This window comes from Paroedura picta, chromosome 15, assembly GCF_049243985.1.
Source record: "Paroedura picta isolate Pp20150507F chromosome 15, Ppicta_v3.0, whole genome shotgun sequence".
Lineage (NCBI taxonomy): Eukaryota > Metazoa > Chordata > Lepidosauria > Squamata > Gekkonidae > Paroedura > Paroedura picta.
Window position 1 is genome coordinate 2212563 of NC_135383.1, and position 14976 is coordinate 2227538.

Below are 14976 nucleotides of genomic sequence, written 5' to 3' on the forward strand. Positions count from 1 at the left end.
GTTTAAGGGAGGGATAGCAGGGGGTGGGAGTGGCGAAGGAGGAGGAGGAGGAAGGGCAGAAGCCAGCCTGGGGTAGCTGGGAGAGCTGCCAAGGCAGAATTGCAAAGTCATGTCCTGGTTCCATGCTGGGTTTGTTTACCCAGCACTCCCAATTTGAGGGTGTGAATCCACTCTTGCTGTGTGTTGGGGGAGAGGAATTCCCAGGAACTGCTGTGGCTGAGCTTGGTGACTGCCCCAGCCTGTGTCTCGGAGGAAGTACAGCCATTGGCTCCTGAGGATCAATGCAGGGATGGGAGCAGAGGCCAGTTTGTATTGGGAAGGAGAAGCCTTGTCTGATGAGTTGGCCTCTAATGGCATGTTGAGCCTTGAAGAACAAGGAAAGCAGAGAGAGGCGCAGCTGTGGCGATGAAGTCAGGAGCTGTCCTGGCTTGGGAAGGGGAGGGGAGATATGCCTGATCCCACGAGGGAATACAGCTTTAGGCTGATTTTTTTACAAATGCAAATTATCCTGCAGGCGAGATATATTTTTATAATGAATGGCGTTCAGTAATAAATGGCCGCAAATTAAGGGTGATTGGCAACGGAATTCCTGTAATATAATGCCTCCGGGAAATCAGTGTTCAGGGCTTCTTTGGAGTTCCCGCGTAAATCCCAAAGTTTAATAAGAGCAATAGAAATAGATCAGGATTTGTTTCTTCAGCAGAGCAGCAAAATGTGGGGGTCAGCAACACGTCTTCTGTCTTTTATCACGGAAAGGATTTAAATATTTAATTACAGGTGGCTAAACATACCGTCACCATTTTTTAAAAGTATTTTCATACAGTGTTTATCACCCTTTCCTTGGGACAGTCAACCCTTTGAGGCTTCATTTTGTGCAGGCTGTTCTGGCTTCCTTGCTTGGGAAATGGAGAGACAGAATTCGGAGAGATTATGGTCTGGACCCTAGGTGGGTCAGTGAGGGTCAGTTACTTGAGGGGCCTACCTTGGAGGGAGGACAGAGCCCTTCTGCACCTTCCTAGTTTGGCCAAGGGGCACTTCTCTGACCATTGTAGAAATATTCTTCCTGATTACTTTAATCTTGTCATTGCTGAGTATGTACAAAGGAATTTTTGCCCAGAGACGGCCCCCGCCCCTCAGTGCTGGCATCTCCTATGTTATGCATGTCCCTCTTTCCACCAGAGATTCACAAGTAAGCAAGATGTGATCCGGCATTACAATATGCACAAGAAGCGCGACAACTCCCTCCAGCACGGCTTTATGCGTTTCAGCCCCCTGGACGACTGCAGCGTTTACTATCATGGCTGCCACCTGAATGGGAAAAGCACACACTACCACTGCATGCAGGTAACAGGGCCCAGCCTGGGAGTCCCCTTTGGCCGGGGAAAGGCATCGGGAGACACGTCGGTTGCCCACGTCCGCTGATACTATGGTGTTCCCACGTGGTGCAAATCCACAGTGCAGCAAATGCATCGCTGTAGGGATTTATAACGGACGGCTTCTTCTAGCAAAGACTAGCACTGTAGCTTTGTTTCCTGAAAGAATCCAGGGTGGGATGAGGAAACATAGTGAAACAGAACACCACTGGCATAGCTGCGTGGGAGCCATGTTCTTGTCCCTGTTAAACCAGGAAGTCCAGAGGTAGACGTAGACATCATTTCTCTCTCGTGCCAGGATCAGGAATCAATAATCTTCCACTCTCTGCAAAATGTCCCTGGAGGATTTGAAAGGTGTTTCCTCTGACAGGAGTCAGGGGTCAGTGACCCTCTCTCGTCTCTGGGCAAACTTTTTTGGGTGTAGAAACCCAAGAAGTGCAGAAAGCTGTCATGTTCTGCTTAGGATCTCCCCTCTGTGACTTATCTGAGGATATCCTTTGGCGAGTTGCATCAGGTTCAAACCCTCTCCAGGATGCTCCTTCCTCTGGCCAAACGGCCCAGCAGAACGGCTGTTTCCCCCCTTGATATGCAGCCTCTCTGTGCAAGGCCTGCCCTCTAGCAGTGGGTTAGTCCCTTTGTAGCCAGCTGCTAAGTCAATCATATATTAATCAAGGCCCAACATCAAAACAGAGAGAGAGGGAGGTGAATTCTCTTTGGAGAGTAGTAGGAGAAGGAGGGTGCTAAGAATTATGGCCTAGCTCTTTGCAGTTTCAGAGTCCACTCGCTTGTAAATCCACCCTCCCTCAAAGCCCCAAAATGATTGTTAAAAGACCTACCAGATGGGACAGACAGAAATAGCCAGACCCATTTAGGTAATTTTCTGACCCTGCTTTCATTGGAAACTGATAGGGATTTTGCAATGAGAAAATGATGAACGGGGTTCAAGATAGTTTCAGAGCACAGCAGTGTTGCCTGCTGATCTTCCTCTACTGGGGTGGCCTGTCAGTTTGCTCAGGTGCCAGGGAGGCCCTAGATGTCAACCTGTATCCTCCATGAGCTGAATGTGCATTCCTAGAACATACCTTCTGTCCACCAGGCCAGCCAGAACACCATAAGAAAGGCCCTATAGACTGGACTGCGGGTCCATCTAGGCCAGTCCCGTTTTACCCAGTGGCCCATCAGAAGCCCCTGGGGAGCCTGCCATCCAGGCAAGAAACATCCTTGGCCACTGTGGCCCTGCCTTGTCATCTCGGGATGCGGCCCTTCCATCCAGCATTCACGGATGAAGCAGAGAGGGTTTCCTTAAGGTAGAAAGCTTGGAAACTGCCGCACCAAGCCCAATGACCATGTTAAGAAGAAAGGTGTCGGAACATTATGAATTCCCAATTAAAGAAAATATCTCTCAAACAGCGGTATTTGTGCCGTGGACATTGTGAGGGCGTTTCCCCCCCCTTTCATGTCCATAATTGGTGTGGACAAAATACGGTTAGTTGTTTATACAAATGGACATTTTTCATGCTTTAACACAAAGAGCCCCTTGCAAATGATTCACTAGAAGGTTTTTGTTTAATTTTTTCTTTTAACACTACACCGGGTCTGTCTTCTTTCAAGGTGTCAGTGTGGAAAGAAGCCCTTTTCTTTTGGAAATAGCTGCAGATCTCTCCTCACTACTCCCCCCGCCCCACCTCTTCTTTTTTCCCTTTTCTGGGTGTTTGTCAGATGTTTTGTTATTACCTCTGAATCGGCCCAAGTTGAACCAGGCCGGGGGGGGGGAAGGGGGGAGGTGTTTTGGTTTGCTTCATTTCTGAGATGGTGCAGGCGTTGGCACACGAGGCACAGAAGCGGGTGGGAGGGAACAAAGCACGCTCTGCGGGCATGATGGCATGGTCGGATTCCACTGGAATTTTACTCAATATGGCAAATTCGGCCCCTCTACTTGTGGGGGTGGGAGGTTTAAGCCTTGTCCCGTCCCCCCCAACAGAGAGAGGTTTAAAATGAAGCAAATGGGAGAGCTGAATCAGGGCAAAAGGGCATTGTTCCCTATCAGAGTGTAGCCAGACATAAAGGATGGTTTCATCGTTGTGCAAGGGAAGGAAATGCACCCACTGGCTACTGTGGATTTCCAGGCTTTGGTGAGAAAGGCTCTCCTCCTGCCCCTGCCTCTGTGGCACCTTGCAGTTCTCCCCTTGGCTATGCGCTGACCGTGCTTGGATTTCCACGCTGGTCTGGCCAAGCAGAACACAAGCTGTTAGCAGCCTGACCTGTCAACTGGTCCCCTTTGAGTGGGCAACTCCATAATTTTACGGCTCTTTCAGACCCTCCCACCACAAACATTTCTCTCTCCACCGTGCTTTTCTTCTGGCCTCTTGCTTTCTGCATCGAGTGATAAACACACACACTTCACACCCTGGCAGGGAAGTTCCAGAAACATTACTGTTTTTCTTCAACAGGCTCACAACATGCTCTCTCTCCCTCTTTTCTTTTCACCCCCTTCTCTCCTGCCTCCCCACTTTGTGCCAGGTGGGTTGTAACAAAGTCTATACCAGCACCTCGGATGTGATGACCCATGAAAACTTCCACAAGAAGAATACGCAGCTCATTAACGATGGATTCCAGCGGTTCCGGGCCACTGAAGACTGTGGCACTGTGGAATGCCAGTTCTACGGGCAGAAGACCACTCACTTCCATTGCAGGTGGGCACCGTTCATCTCCCCCTCCCCCCCCGCCCCAAAACAGAAAAGAGTCTGCAACGTTCTGTATATGTTTTTCTCTGCGTTTCCTGGGTGTTGTTTCTGTTGTTCTCCAGAAGTATGTTTTGTTAGGCTCCTGGAGAAGAAAGAGGCTCCTGGAGAAGAAAGACTGCGGAGAGGCAAGAGAGGGACACTAGCTGGGCGGGGGGGTGGGGGAGCAGCCATAGGTGAGGGCAAGGAAGCATGCAGTGCAGCTCTACCTCTGACGTCAGGAGACTCTGCACAGCCCCACTGAAATACACAGAATTAAATGCGTAGCTCCATGTTTGCGTTCATAGGATTAGGGCAGGCCTTTATTCATGGTTTGTTTTGATGGAGATAACCCCTTCAGGAGCCCAGAGGAAGCACTCTGTGTGGCCAGCAATCTCCTTTCTGCTGGCTCCCAGCCCCCTGCCCTTTCTCGGGAGAAGGCGGTGGGCTGCCATCCCTTTCCTAAAATGCCCCGTTCCCCCCCTCGCAGGCGGCCTGGCTGCACGTTCACCTTCAAGAACAAGTGCGACATCGAGAAGCACAAGAGCTACCACATCAAGGACGACGCCTACGCCAAGGACGGCTTCAAGAAGTTCTACAAGTACGAGGAGTGCAAGTACGAGGGCTGCGTCTACAGCAAGGCCACCAACCACTTCCACTGCATCCGGCCCGGCTGCGGCTTCACCTTCACCTCCACCAGCCAGATGACCTCACACAAGCGCAAGCACGAGCGCCGGCACATCCGCAGCTCCGGGGTGCTGGGCTTGCCCGCCTCCCTCCTGGGGGCCAAGGACAACGAGCAGGAAGAGTCCAGCAACGACGACCTCATTGACTTCTCGGCCATGAGCTCAAAGAACTCCAGCCTGAGTGCCTCCCCCACCAGTCAGCAGTCTTCCGTCTCCTTGGTTGTTCCGGGGGCAGCACCCTCCACTGCGGCAGAGCTGGCCTCCTCGCAGGCCGCCAGCAAGGCCACCAACAGCCTGCCCTCGGCCTCGAAGATCCCTGCTTTGCTCTCCCAAACCCTCCCCAGCAATATACCCTTGGCCTTGGCGCTCTCCAACGCGGCGCTTCCTGGATCGGCGGGCTCCTATTTCCCCATCATCCCCAGCCGGGTTTCCACACCGCTGCCTGCCAGCTCCGCTAGCTTGATAGCCGCTGGACCGTCTAACGCCAACCCAGCATCCTCTGCCAATTCCCCTTCCCAGGCCGTCTCAGGTGCCGGCGAGGCAGTGGCCACCTCTCTGCCAACTCCAGGGGCATCCATAACAGAGAGGATCACTGCCAGCAAAGGCTTAATCTCACCCATGATGGCCAGGTTGGCTGCAGCAGCACTTAAGCCCTCTGTGGCTGTGGAAGCAGGTGAGTCCCTTGCCTCCCCTCCAAGCTGAGAAAGGGCATGATCTCTGCTGGGGGGCTCTGATGGGCAGGGAGGTGGTTCAGCCTGTGGGATGCAAGACTGGGAGCAGGGAAGAAGAATGGGTCATGTTCCTCAGGGAAGCCGCTACTGGATTCCGGGAGCAGAAACACCACATTGTTTGAGGCTCCCGTATGGAACACTGCTTGGAGGGAGACATGTTGATTTGAGGCAAGGGGGAGGAAAAGAACCTCCTATTCTATTGACTGCCTTCCAGATCAGCTGCCAAGATAGAAAGCAGGTTTGGTTTGGAAACACACACGGTCTTTCCCAATCTTCTACTATCCTTTCTCCCAGCCCCAAAACCCAGCTGCAGAGTTCCACCTTCGTAATGATACATTTAAGGAATGAAGGACCTGTGAGAACAAAGACCAGAGACCTAGGGCAACGCCAATTATTTGGCAAAGGAAATCGACAGGGAGCAGATTCACACGGCTGTTTTTAGTTCGGCTTTGAAGCAGCAAAGTCAGCCAGAGCTGAATACACTGGGGGGGGGACAGTGCCCCCCCTCCCAACTTGCTGTTTATCTGCCTGACTTTTAGAGGCTTTCGAGAGTTCATGGTCAGCCGCAGTTTGTAAGTATTAGAAGAAAATTCAACCAGTTTGCCATAGGTTGACACGAAAAGGCCAAAAGATGAGCCGCAAAATGTTGAGCAAATAAGATCTCAAGGATAAAGCTGTAGAGGGCCGTTAGGGAAGCCCATGGAGCAAAACGGGAGGGTTCCATCTAGCAGCTTCTCCAACCAGATGCATACTTATTTACTCTGCTGGGTAGAACTGCAACAAATGGCTCCCTGGCTCCCCTCTTATTTCCACACGCTGACATGAATGATGGCTCCTTGCCAACTCCTTGTAAGCATCCATTTCAGTCGGTGGCTTCCTCTCCCTGCTCTGCCATCCTGTTGTGGGCTCTCCGAGATTAGCGCCCTGCTGGGCCTCTTGGGAATGGCTGCCTGGATTCCTCCGCTTTGCAGATCTGAGAGGCAGGCGGCCCTTTCCCCTCTCCGTCCCCTGGCATCTTTGAGAAGTAGCACCGCAGCAAAACCGTGCCGTAGCAGCAAGATATTAAAGGCTCTCCGACCAAGGCAGGCGGCTCCTTTGACTGCCAACTTCTGCATATGTAGCCAAGCTGCTGGGCCTTTCCCGGTGCTCTTTTGGCACTGGGAGTGTAAGCGCATTCAACGGAAGTGGTGAATTTCCCCAGATTTACTTGGCTCTCCTCGCAGCTGGGTCCCTGGTTTCTCTTGCCAGTTCTCTTCTCCTGAGGTGCTTCCTAAGTGATGGAGGGCCTGTTGGTACCAGGGGCCCAATAAATGATTTTGCACTCCCCACGCAGTGTAGTCCCAGCCGTCTGAGTGGGGCATCGCGGGTGGCTTCTCCGCAGCCTCCAAAACTCAGCAGAATGAGGGGAGCTGAAATGAAAGCAGGGAAGAGAGAAGCCTGCGGAAGTTCTCAAAAACGCTTTTTATTCTTACCTTGATTTTTTGAGCAGGGGCTATTTTTTCCTAAAGCAGAGAAAGGTCATTGAGGGAACTATTTTTTCCCTTTATTTTTTAAATAAAATGTCACTTGCTGCCTGCGAAACAGTTCCCCATCAGCTGTAGTGCCTCCGGGTAGATTAATATTTTAGTCACTTGGGGCTTGTGGATAAAAGCTCAGCGGACATGTTCTTGTCAGCAACTTTGCCTCCTGCCATCTTTTCATCCTTTTCTCTGCTTTTTTTTCCTGTTTCTCAACTTTGTGGGGCGTCTCTGCCCGCCCCCCCCCCTCCAGTCATCAGACATTTGGGCGTGGGGTGGGAATTTTCCAGTGGCAGACTCAGGGCAAGGGAGAGAGACCCAAACTGCACTTCCCGGGGGGGGGGGGGAAGGAGCACCCTCTTGTCGGGGGCAACATGATGGGCGAGGGGTCACGCAGTTTGAACCAATCTGATTGGCTGTCAGATTCGATAGACCTGACACAGCAGATGTTCCTTTTGGGCATGCTCAGTGAGAAGGCCGGAGCGGTCGCCAAGGCAACGTCGAGATTGGGGAATGGAAAGGGGGCTTGACTAGCAGTCTAAAGCTGCCACATTGCCTCAGCATTAACAGAGTCTTTAATAAACGGTTAAGAGGCAGCCCCGCAAATTAGTTATGACAGTTTGTGCAGAACATCAGATCCCCCCCTCGCTCCTTCCGCCCTTCTCCTTTAAAGGGCCCATAGCCTGGACAACTTTGACATAATTTTGCAATAATTATCACTTGAAGAATTTCCACGCTGGGGTGCACGTCACAGCCCATCACGTCAAGCCAGTGATAAATGCTGACCAGCAATCCCAGACCTTTCCCTTCCACCCTCCTGACAGCCCTTTTTTTGTTTGTTTTCAGAAACTTTTCTGACTCATTATTTGTCATTCTTGATGTTGGTTGACTTCCTTTACTCTTTTGACTATTCAATTCCTGCCCCTGCTGCTTTCTCTAATACAGGGAACGGGCAGTTGACCACTCCTGGGCGGTTTAACCCAGCTCAGATCAAACAGGAGGCCACTGAAAGTCCGGGCTCCACTTCCACGGCGACCCAGGATTCCTTGCAGGAGCACAGCCTGGACCTGAGCGTGAAGGATCACGGGTAAGGGAAGAGACGGTGTGTTGGTGGAGTCAGATGACAGCTGCATAGTCATTGCTGGAAAGCTTCCTGGGGAGGGGAGGGGAAGGTTTGCACTTTAAGCCCATTGTTACAACCACCTGGATCCACTTGAGAATGGTAACAGGGCCCCAGATTGTGGCATCAGAAGTTCCCGTTTCTGTCCACCAAACAGGCACCGTTCACTCAGCTTTTCTCAGCCTCCTCCTCCTCCATCTGATCCCAGCCCTGCTTGCCCAAGTGAATGAACAGAGCAGCTTGATTCAGCCAGATGCATCTTCTGGCCTCCTTGTTCGGTTGCATCCTGCTGAGTAGTGCAAAGACAGGGAAGGTCTTCTGGGGAACTTCCTCAGCCGCTGGAAGGCTCTCAGCTTTCCTCATTCATTGAATGGCTGAATGAGGCTGAGCAGGGTGTCCGGCTACGAGGAGCCATCTGGGCTGCTGGGTGGACTAACTGGCCCACCAAGAGTCTTCTGCTTGGATCACGACTGAATCCCACCATGCCGGCTAGATCTCTTGGGACAAGAGTAGATACCATGTTGTCCTTCTGATGCAGCAGGTGGAGGGGGGGGCAGTTTGAAAGGAGAATTAATTGCAGTCCCTGTATGCACGTCTTAACGAAACCCTGTTGGTTTGTGTGTTCCAGTAATGAATCAAATGGCCACACAGTCTCGGCAAATTCATCTCTTTTATCCTCGCTTATGAATAAGGTAAGAGCCATCCATCAAAGGCCTTTCATTCCCCCCACCAAGAGAAATTAAAGCCGAGGTGGGGAGGGAGGGGGAGATGCGTTTGTTTTTTAATGTTTTGCCTCTAATAAGATGAGTTTGTACCATTTAAATTTTGAGACCATTTTTCATCGGGTATAATTTCAGAGCCACTGCTTACGAATTAATTTAATGAACTGGCTGAAGAAATATATCGCAGCCTCTGACATCCCCTTTTTTCTTCTCTGTCCCTTCAGAAGGAGGAGGGCCTCCAAAAGGGTTTGTTTCTCCTTTCCAAACCTGACAACTCCCCCGTCCCCCACTCTGTTGTTTTCTGGTCTTGATTCTATTTATTTACCTAAAATGTATATTTTTAAAAATGAGCAGGAGGATTGTCGTTGCCCTGTCTGAGATTAGGAAGGAGGGAAAAAACTCGAAAGTTTTGAACCAGGGTCTTCAGTGCCACGTTTGTTGCTCTGGAAATTCTCTCTGACCCCCCCCCCAATATTTATTTTTAAATGTGCACAATTTTTGATTTCAGAAGCTTTTAAATAGCATAACCCAATGGGGATGTGCATTCTTGTCCTTTTAAACAATAAATGTGACTTGGGCTGCGTCCATTCTTTCAGTGCAGCCTCCTCACAGGCCCGCTTGAGCATCCTGCTGCCTGTCGGGCTTCTGAGGCATTGCTGCCGGCCCAGGGGGCTCTGAGCATAAAGGCCAGCGAGGCTGCGGCCCCCTCCGGAAAGAAGAGCTTGACTGCTCTCCCACTCCCTCTGCCTCTCCCTTCCCTTAGGAGTCCCACCGAGTTTAGGTTTTGTTTTTTGCTTTCCTCGGCATTTGGGTTTTCCCTTTTTGGTTACTGCTTAGCGCCTAATGAGGCCGGATTGCACCATCCTGTTCAGCATTTTTCTGTTCTCCATTTAAACCCATGATTGATTTTGGCCATTTGGGGTTAGATGTTTCAAAAGCAGGAAAACGGACCTTAGTGGGGGTTGTACTGCCGTGTCAACCTGACTGTTGTCTCAGGATACTCGGAGAGCCCAAAGAACCATATTTCTGACCCAGAGTCCAGTTGGGGCTTCCTCAGCTGCCCTGCTGCATCAGAAACAAGGCCCATCTCCTCCAGCATCCAGTTTTGGCCAGCCGAGATTTCCAGGGAGCTCCGAACAGGGCATGAGTCCTACACGTTCTGAGCTTAATGTTGCTCCCTGCCAGCACCACCCCCACCACTCATGGATTGACAGCCTTCTTCCCTAACAGGCAGCATTTGCTTCCCTCCCTCAGATGTCTCAGACTAACCCCAACCTCGGCAACCTTCTTGGCTTGAAGGCAGAAGCTGACTGCAGCCAGGCCGGGGCAGCAGGGGATGCCTCGCAGTACCTGGGCAAGGCGGTCAAGGCCCTTGTCCAAGAGAAACTCTCTGAGCCCTGGAAGATGTACTTGCGCAGGTAAGGGTGGGGTCAGAGCTGCGTGAATGGAGAGAGCATGTCTCTGACAGCAGAGCCTCAAAAGGTGGGGCAAGACTGAGAACATCACGCGACTTGCCCCTCGTTCCTTAGGGTGCTAGCCAGCACAGAAAACTGTCAATGCACATCTTGCACAATGTTACAACTACTGTGAAAAAAGAACCCATCATGTGTATGAAGGCCCAGGACTATGACACTCCTCTGTGGAGGCCTCTTTCACATGCTGTATGGCTGGACCAAGGGCTTTATCACCTTATTCCCCGCATGCTCCTTCTGTGTCGTCCTTTCTCTCTGGAGGTATTCTCGACTCCTCTCAGATGATGATAATCCGAGGATTTCAGTACTGGCCTGTTTACTGTTCCTCTTGAGTTAGGATAGAATCCAAGCTGAAGTCTTACCGACAGGATTTGTTGCCTCCCACTCTGCTCATTTCTATTGTCCATTTACCCTCAGCCCCCTGGCGGCCCGGGGAGGCGGGGGGGAGGTGTCCCTTTCACCCAGGCCTCTTTGGACTCCCCCTGGGGAACCCCTGAGACATTACTGGATTATTTAGACCCTTTCTTCCACTCATTTTCTCATGCTGTCTTTCAAAGTAACTCAGGGAACATGGTATGGAATTCCCCCTCTGCAATACAGTGCTGCTGCTGCTTCTTGCTTCTCCGATGGACTTAAAAGGCTGTAACTCTGTTTAGGATTGCACTTTCAGCCGGTGTCGTTTTGCTCTGCTGCATGTTGAATTATGTTTCTCCTTACTGACAATGACTACTTATTATTGCCTGTTTTGATGCCTTGAGGGCCCTGAACTGGGTGAGCAGGTGGAATACAAGTTTTTAAAATAAATGAATGAATGCTCTGCCAACTCCAGAGTTCCTCTTGGGAAAACCAGAAGGACTTTCAGGTTCTTGAAATCCCATCAAGGTTGAGGCTAGCGAGAGGTCTGCTCCCAGCTTGGTGTCGTGGTTAGGAGCGCAGTCTTCTTATCTGGAGAGCCGGGTTTGATTCCCCGCTCCTCCACATGCAGCCAGCTGGGTGACCATGCGCTCGTCACAGCACTGATAAAGCTGTTCTGACTGAGCAAGAATATCAGGGCTCTCTCAGCCTCACCCACCCCACAGGGTGTCTGTTGTGGGGAGAGGAAAGGGAAGGCGACTGTAAGCCACTTTGAGACTCCTTCGGGTAGAGAAAAGCAGCATAGAAGAGCCAACTCTTCTGCTGTTCTTCATACAATACCGCACTTGACTGTCTTTCCATTTCAGTTTTTATTCTTTGAAACTAGTTTGGCTTTTCTTCTAGTAAAAAAGAATCACAGCTCAAGAAGCTGGCAGAGCTCTGTGGTAACCAATGTCAATAGATTGAGATATATTTTAAATCTTCACCTTGTCCAATAGTGAGCTGGCCTTAAACTATTTTAAGACATTTTGGTATGTTACAGCAATACTGATTTGAGACCATTTGACCTTGCTTTTCTTCAAAATCAATTCAAAGCAGTAACGGGGAACGTTCCACCTTTCCAAATATGATGAGACTGAATATATTAAGAAGGGCCTTTCTTCCCGCACAGCAACTTTCTTTTACAAGATTATAAGTTATCTCACAAGTGAGAGAAACAGTTGTCCTCCTCCAGGATCCTCCAAAAAAAGAGGGGAAAAGACACCTTCAGCAGTGTTTTTCAATATGTAAATGTATTTAAATTCAATTGATTCATTAATCCTTTCAAAGTCAAGCAGTTAATTAAAACCCTCTAACCCACTGACATTTCTGAGGAATCATATTCTGGTTTCCTCCCATTCTCGGGGATCTCCTCCCTTTCTTGCATCCTGCTGGTTTGATCAATTATCAAGGCCATTTTTTTTTTGGCACAAGGGAGCTCCTGTCCTTGTCCTTTGGGTCCAAAGTGGACCAAGGACTAGCTGAGCTCAGTAAACAGGCCACCAGGTGAAGGGCCCAGTGATGTCGGAAGCAGTCCCCGCCTTGCCGACACATCAGCAGAAGGTGAAAGACATCACTGTTGTCTTGCAGAGGTGATGACCTTGTCTTGTGCTGCTCTTCAAACAGCCTGTTCTTGCTTCTCTCCATCGGGCAGGTTTGGCACGAAGGACTTCTGTGATGCCCACTGTGACTTTCTCCACAAAGTGCATTTCCACTGCGTGGTGGAAGAATGCGGAGCTCTCTTCAGCACCCTGGATGGCGCCATAAAGCACGCCAAGTAAGTGTGGCCGTGGTGGGACCGTGACTGCCAACCAGCTCCTTTGTCTCCAGTGCTCTTGACCTGCTGCAGCAATAAAGCAGTTGATTATCTAGCTGTGTATTCTGAGGCGGGGCAGCTGGCATGGCCCAGGGCTGCTGGTAGGGCCCTCTGTCATAGGCCTCCTGCACTTGTTCCCTCCCCAGCCACATGGCCCCGTGCATCCCCCTGCCCATTTGCTTGTGGCCGCTCCACTAATGGCAGAGGAGTGCATGCAGGTGTTGCAAAGCGGCCGCTCTCCTTGGTGGCCCCAGCAGCTCCACACAACATTTAGTGCTGTGAGGGAAAGGGCATGAACATGGGGCAGGCAGCTATGATCACAGGTGGTGGGAGAGCTTGTGGGGTGGGCAGAAGGGGGCCTCTAGGCCCTGCTTGCCCAGAATCTGGAACTGGTACTGTTACAGGGACTACATCTAAAATCCAAGGATACTTTCCCCTGCCAGAACTACAAAGATGGCCACAGGCAAATGCAGCCATTCCTCCAAGCCAATCACCCCAAAGGTCCTTTCCTGTTACTGTTGATTTGAGAAACTGCTACCCTGCCCTTCGCACAGAGTCCCAAGGGAAACTTGTGAGGGACAAATCAAGCTGCTTTAGACAAGTGATCCACCTCGTTCACTCCTGTTTCCTTTGACTGGCAGTGAATCTCTAGGAGCTCAGGCAGAGAAGGGTCCTTCCCAACACCTGCAACTTGAGATCTTTTCAGCTGGAGGCCACCGGAAGAGGGGAGGATAGTGCAAAAGACTAGTCGGTGTGAGACGTCTGTCCAATATAAACAAGAATGTCACAGTAAAGTTAGCGCCTGATTAATGAGGTACTAATGTGCACACTTAAAAAACAGGAAGTGGAGCACCAATCAGGATATTATTATTATTATTATTATTTAAAGTCATATACCGCCCTTCTCTCGGGGTGGTTTACAGCACATTGAAATCCGGTTGAGAATACCTTATAAACAATAAATACCCCACACTTTGTTTCCCCGCTTCTTCTCCATGCATTCAGTGTGACGTTACGCACTCGTTCTGGCCTCAGCCGTAGGCCTGGTGGAAGAGTGCCGTTTTACAGGCCCTGCAGATAGGGCCTGTGGTTAGGTGTGGCCCATACAAGATAGCCGGGGCCGAAATGTTTCCTGCTTTTCTCTTACTCCAGTTTCCACTTCCGGACCGAAGGCGGAGCTGTGAAAATAAACTCTGACTTGTCCTTTCCATCTGCTGCGGAGACCAAGACTTCCTTATCCCCCTTATCGCCATCCACTTCTTCCGTCACGATGGCCAACGCCTCTTCCCTGGACGTGGCCCCTCCGAATGCGGCATCCGGGCCCTCCGCGTCCACACTCCTTGCTTGGAAACAGCTGGCGTCCACCATGTCTCAGATCCCGGCATCCGTGCCTAACTTGGCCACCTCACCGTTGGCAACAACTTCCCTCGAGAATGCCAAGCCTCAGGTCAAGCCCGGATTCCTCCAGTTCCAGGAGAAGTGAGTGACTGAGGCCCGTTGCCGGGAAGAGGCAAGCTCTTTTATTCGTTCAGAGTTTCTCTGAATGAAGTTCCGAACCGCTCTCCTCTCTTCCCACCACGGTGGTTGCATTCCGCTGTTTATCCTACCTGCTGAGCAGCAGCTGTTCACGTTAAGTTATTTTTAATATGAGTTACAAAACAGCCCAGGTGGCAGGCCCCAACTTCCTCCTGTGTCCCACAGAGGGGAGAGTATTTGAGTCTAGAACTGTTGTTTTGTATCGTACAGCCTACCAAAACTCATGAATCAACTGACCATTATCTAATCCAGGGGTAGTCAAACTGTGGCCCTCCAGATGTCCATGGACTACCATTCCCAGAAGCCCCTGCCAGCAAATGCTGGCAGGGGCTTCTGGGAATGGTAGTCCATGGACATCTGGAGGGCCGCAGTTTGACTACCCCTGATCTAATCGATTTCTCTTAAAGATAACAATAAAGCTCTATTTTAATGGATTTCTGTGGCATCTTGCTACGCAAAGATCTTTAAACAGAAAGAAATTTCCAAGCTGGCGATGGCAAAAAGCTTTATTCAGAACGAGTTCCTAGGTATAAAACCTTGTTTTCGTATATTACTTCCTCAGTAAACTTATTTCTGAATTGGTTTTTTTTCCAGGGATACAAACAAAGTCTTCAACCCACTACCTAATTCTCATATTTTATATACCTTATATTTTATATTGTAAGTCATATAATTTGGGTCTATTAGTATCAAAGGTCCATAAAGGTAACTATCTTATAAATGACCCACAAAGATCTTTGGCAGCTGCTTGAACTTTCTCTCTTTTCATGATTTTAAAAGGCTCCAGGGCAAGTTCAGGTTGAGGAGGGCACAAAAGTGGCAGGCATTTCCTCCAGCAACTGTGCACACCTCCCAAGGGGCACTGGTCTCCCTGAGGATAATTGTGGCCT

The 14976-nt window shown here is 50.3% G+C and overlaps 1 protein-coding gene across 7 annotated transcripts in view; it reads left to right on the top strand.

Annotated features, from left to right (window-relative positions):
• Positions 1-14976, top strand: part of CASZ1 (castor zinc finger 1) — a 214626-nt gene that overhangs the window by 184285 nt on the left and 15365 nt on the right. For all 7 annotated transcript variants that reach the window (XM_077311515.1, XM_077311516.1, XM_077311514.1 and 4 more), the window contains 8 exons: positions 1180-1344; positions 3894-4066; positions 4584-5452; positions 7973-8114; positions 8776-8839; positions 10124-10287; positions 12389-12511; positions 13703-14029. In XM_077311515.1, coding sequence (XP_077167630.1) covers positions 1180-1344; positions 3894-4066; positions 4584-5452; positions 7973-8114; positions 8776-8839; positions 10124-10287; positions 12389-12511; positions 13703-14029 — 2027 coding nt within the window. The remainder of the gene's footprint in view (positions 1-1179; positions 1345-3893; positions 4067-4583; positions 5453-7972; positions 8115-8775; positions 8840-10123; positions 10288-12388; positions 12512-13702; positions 14030-14976) is intronic.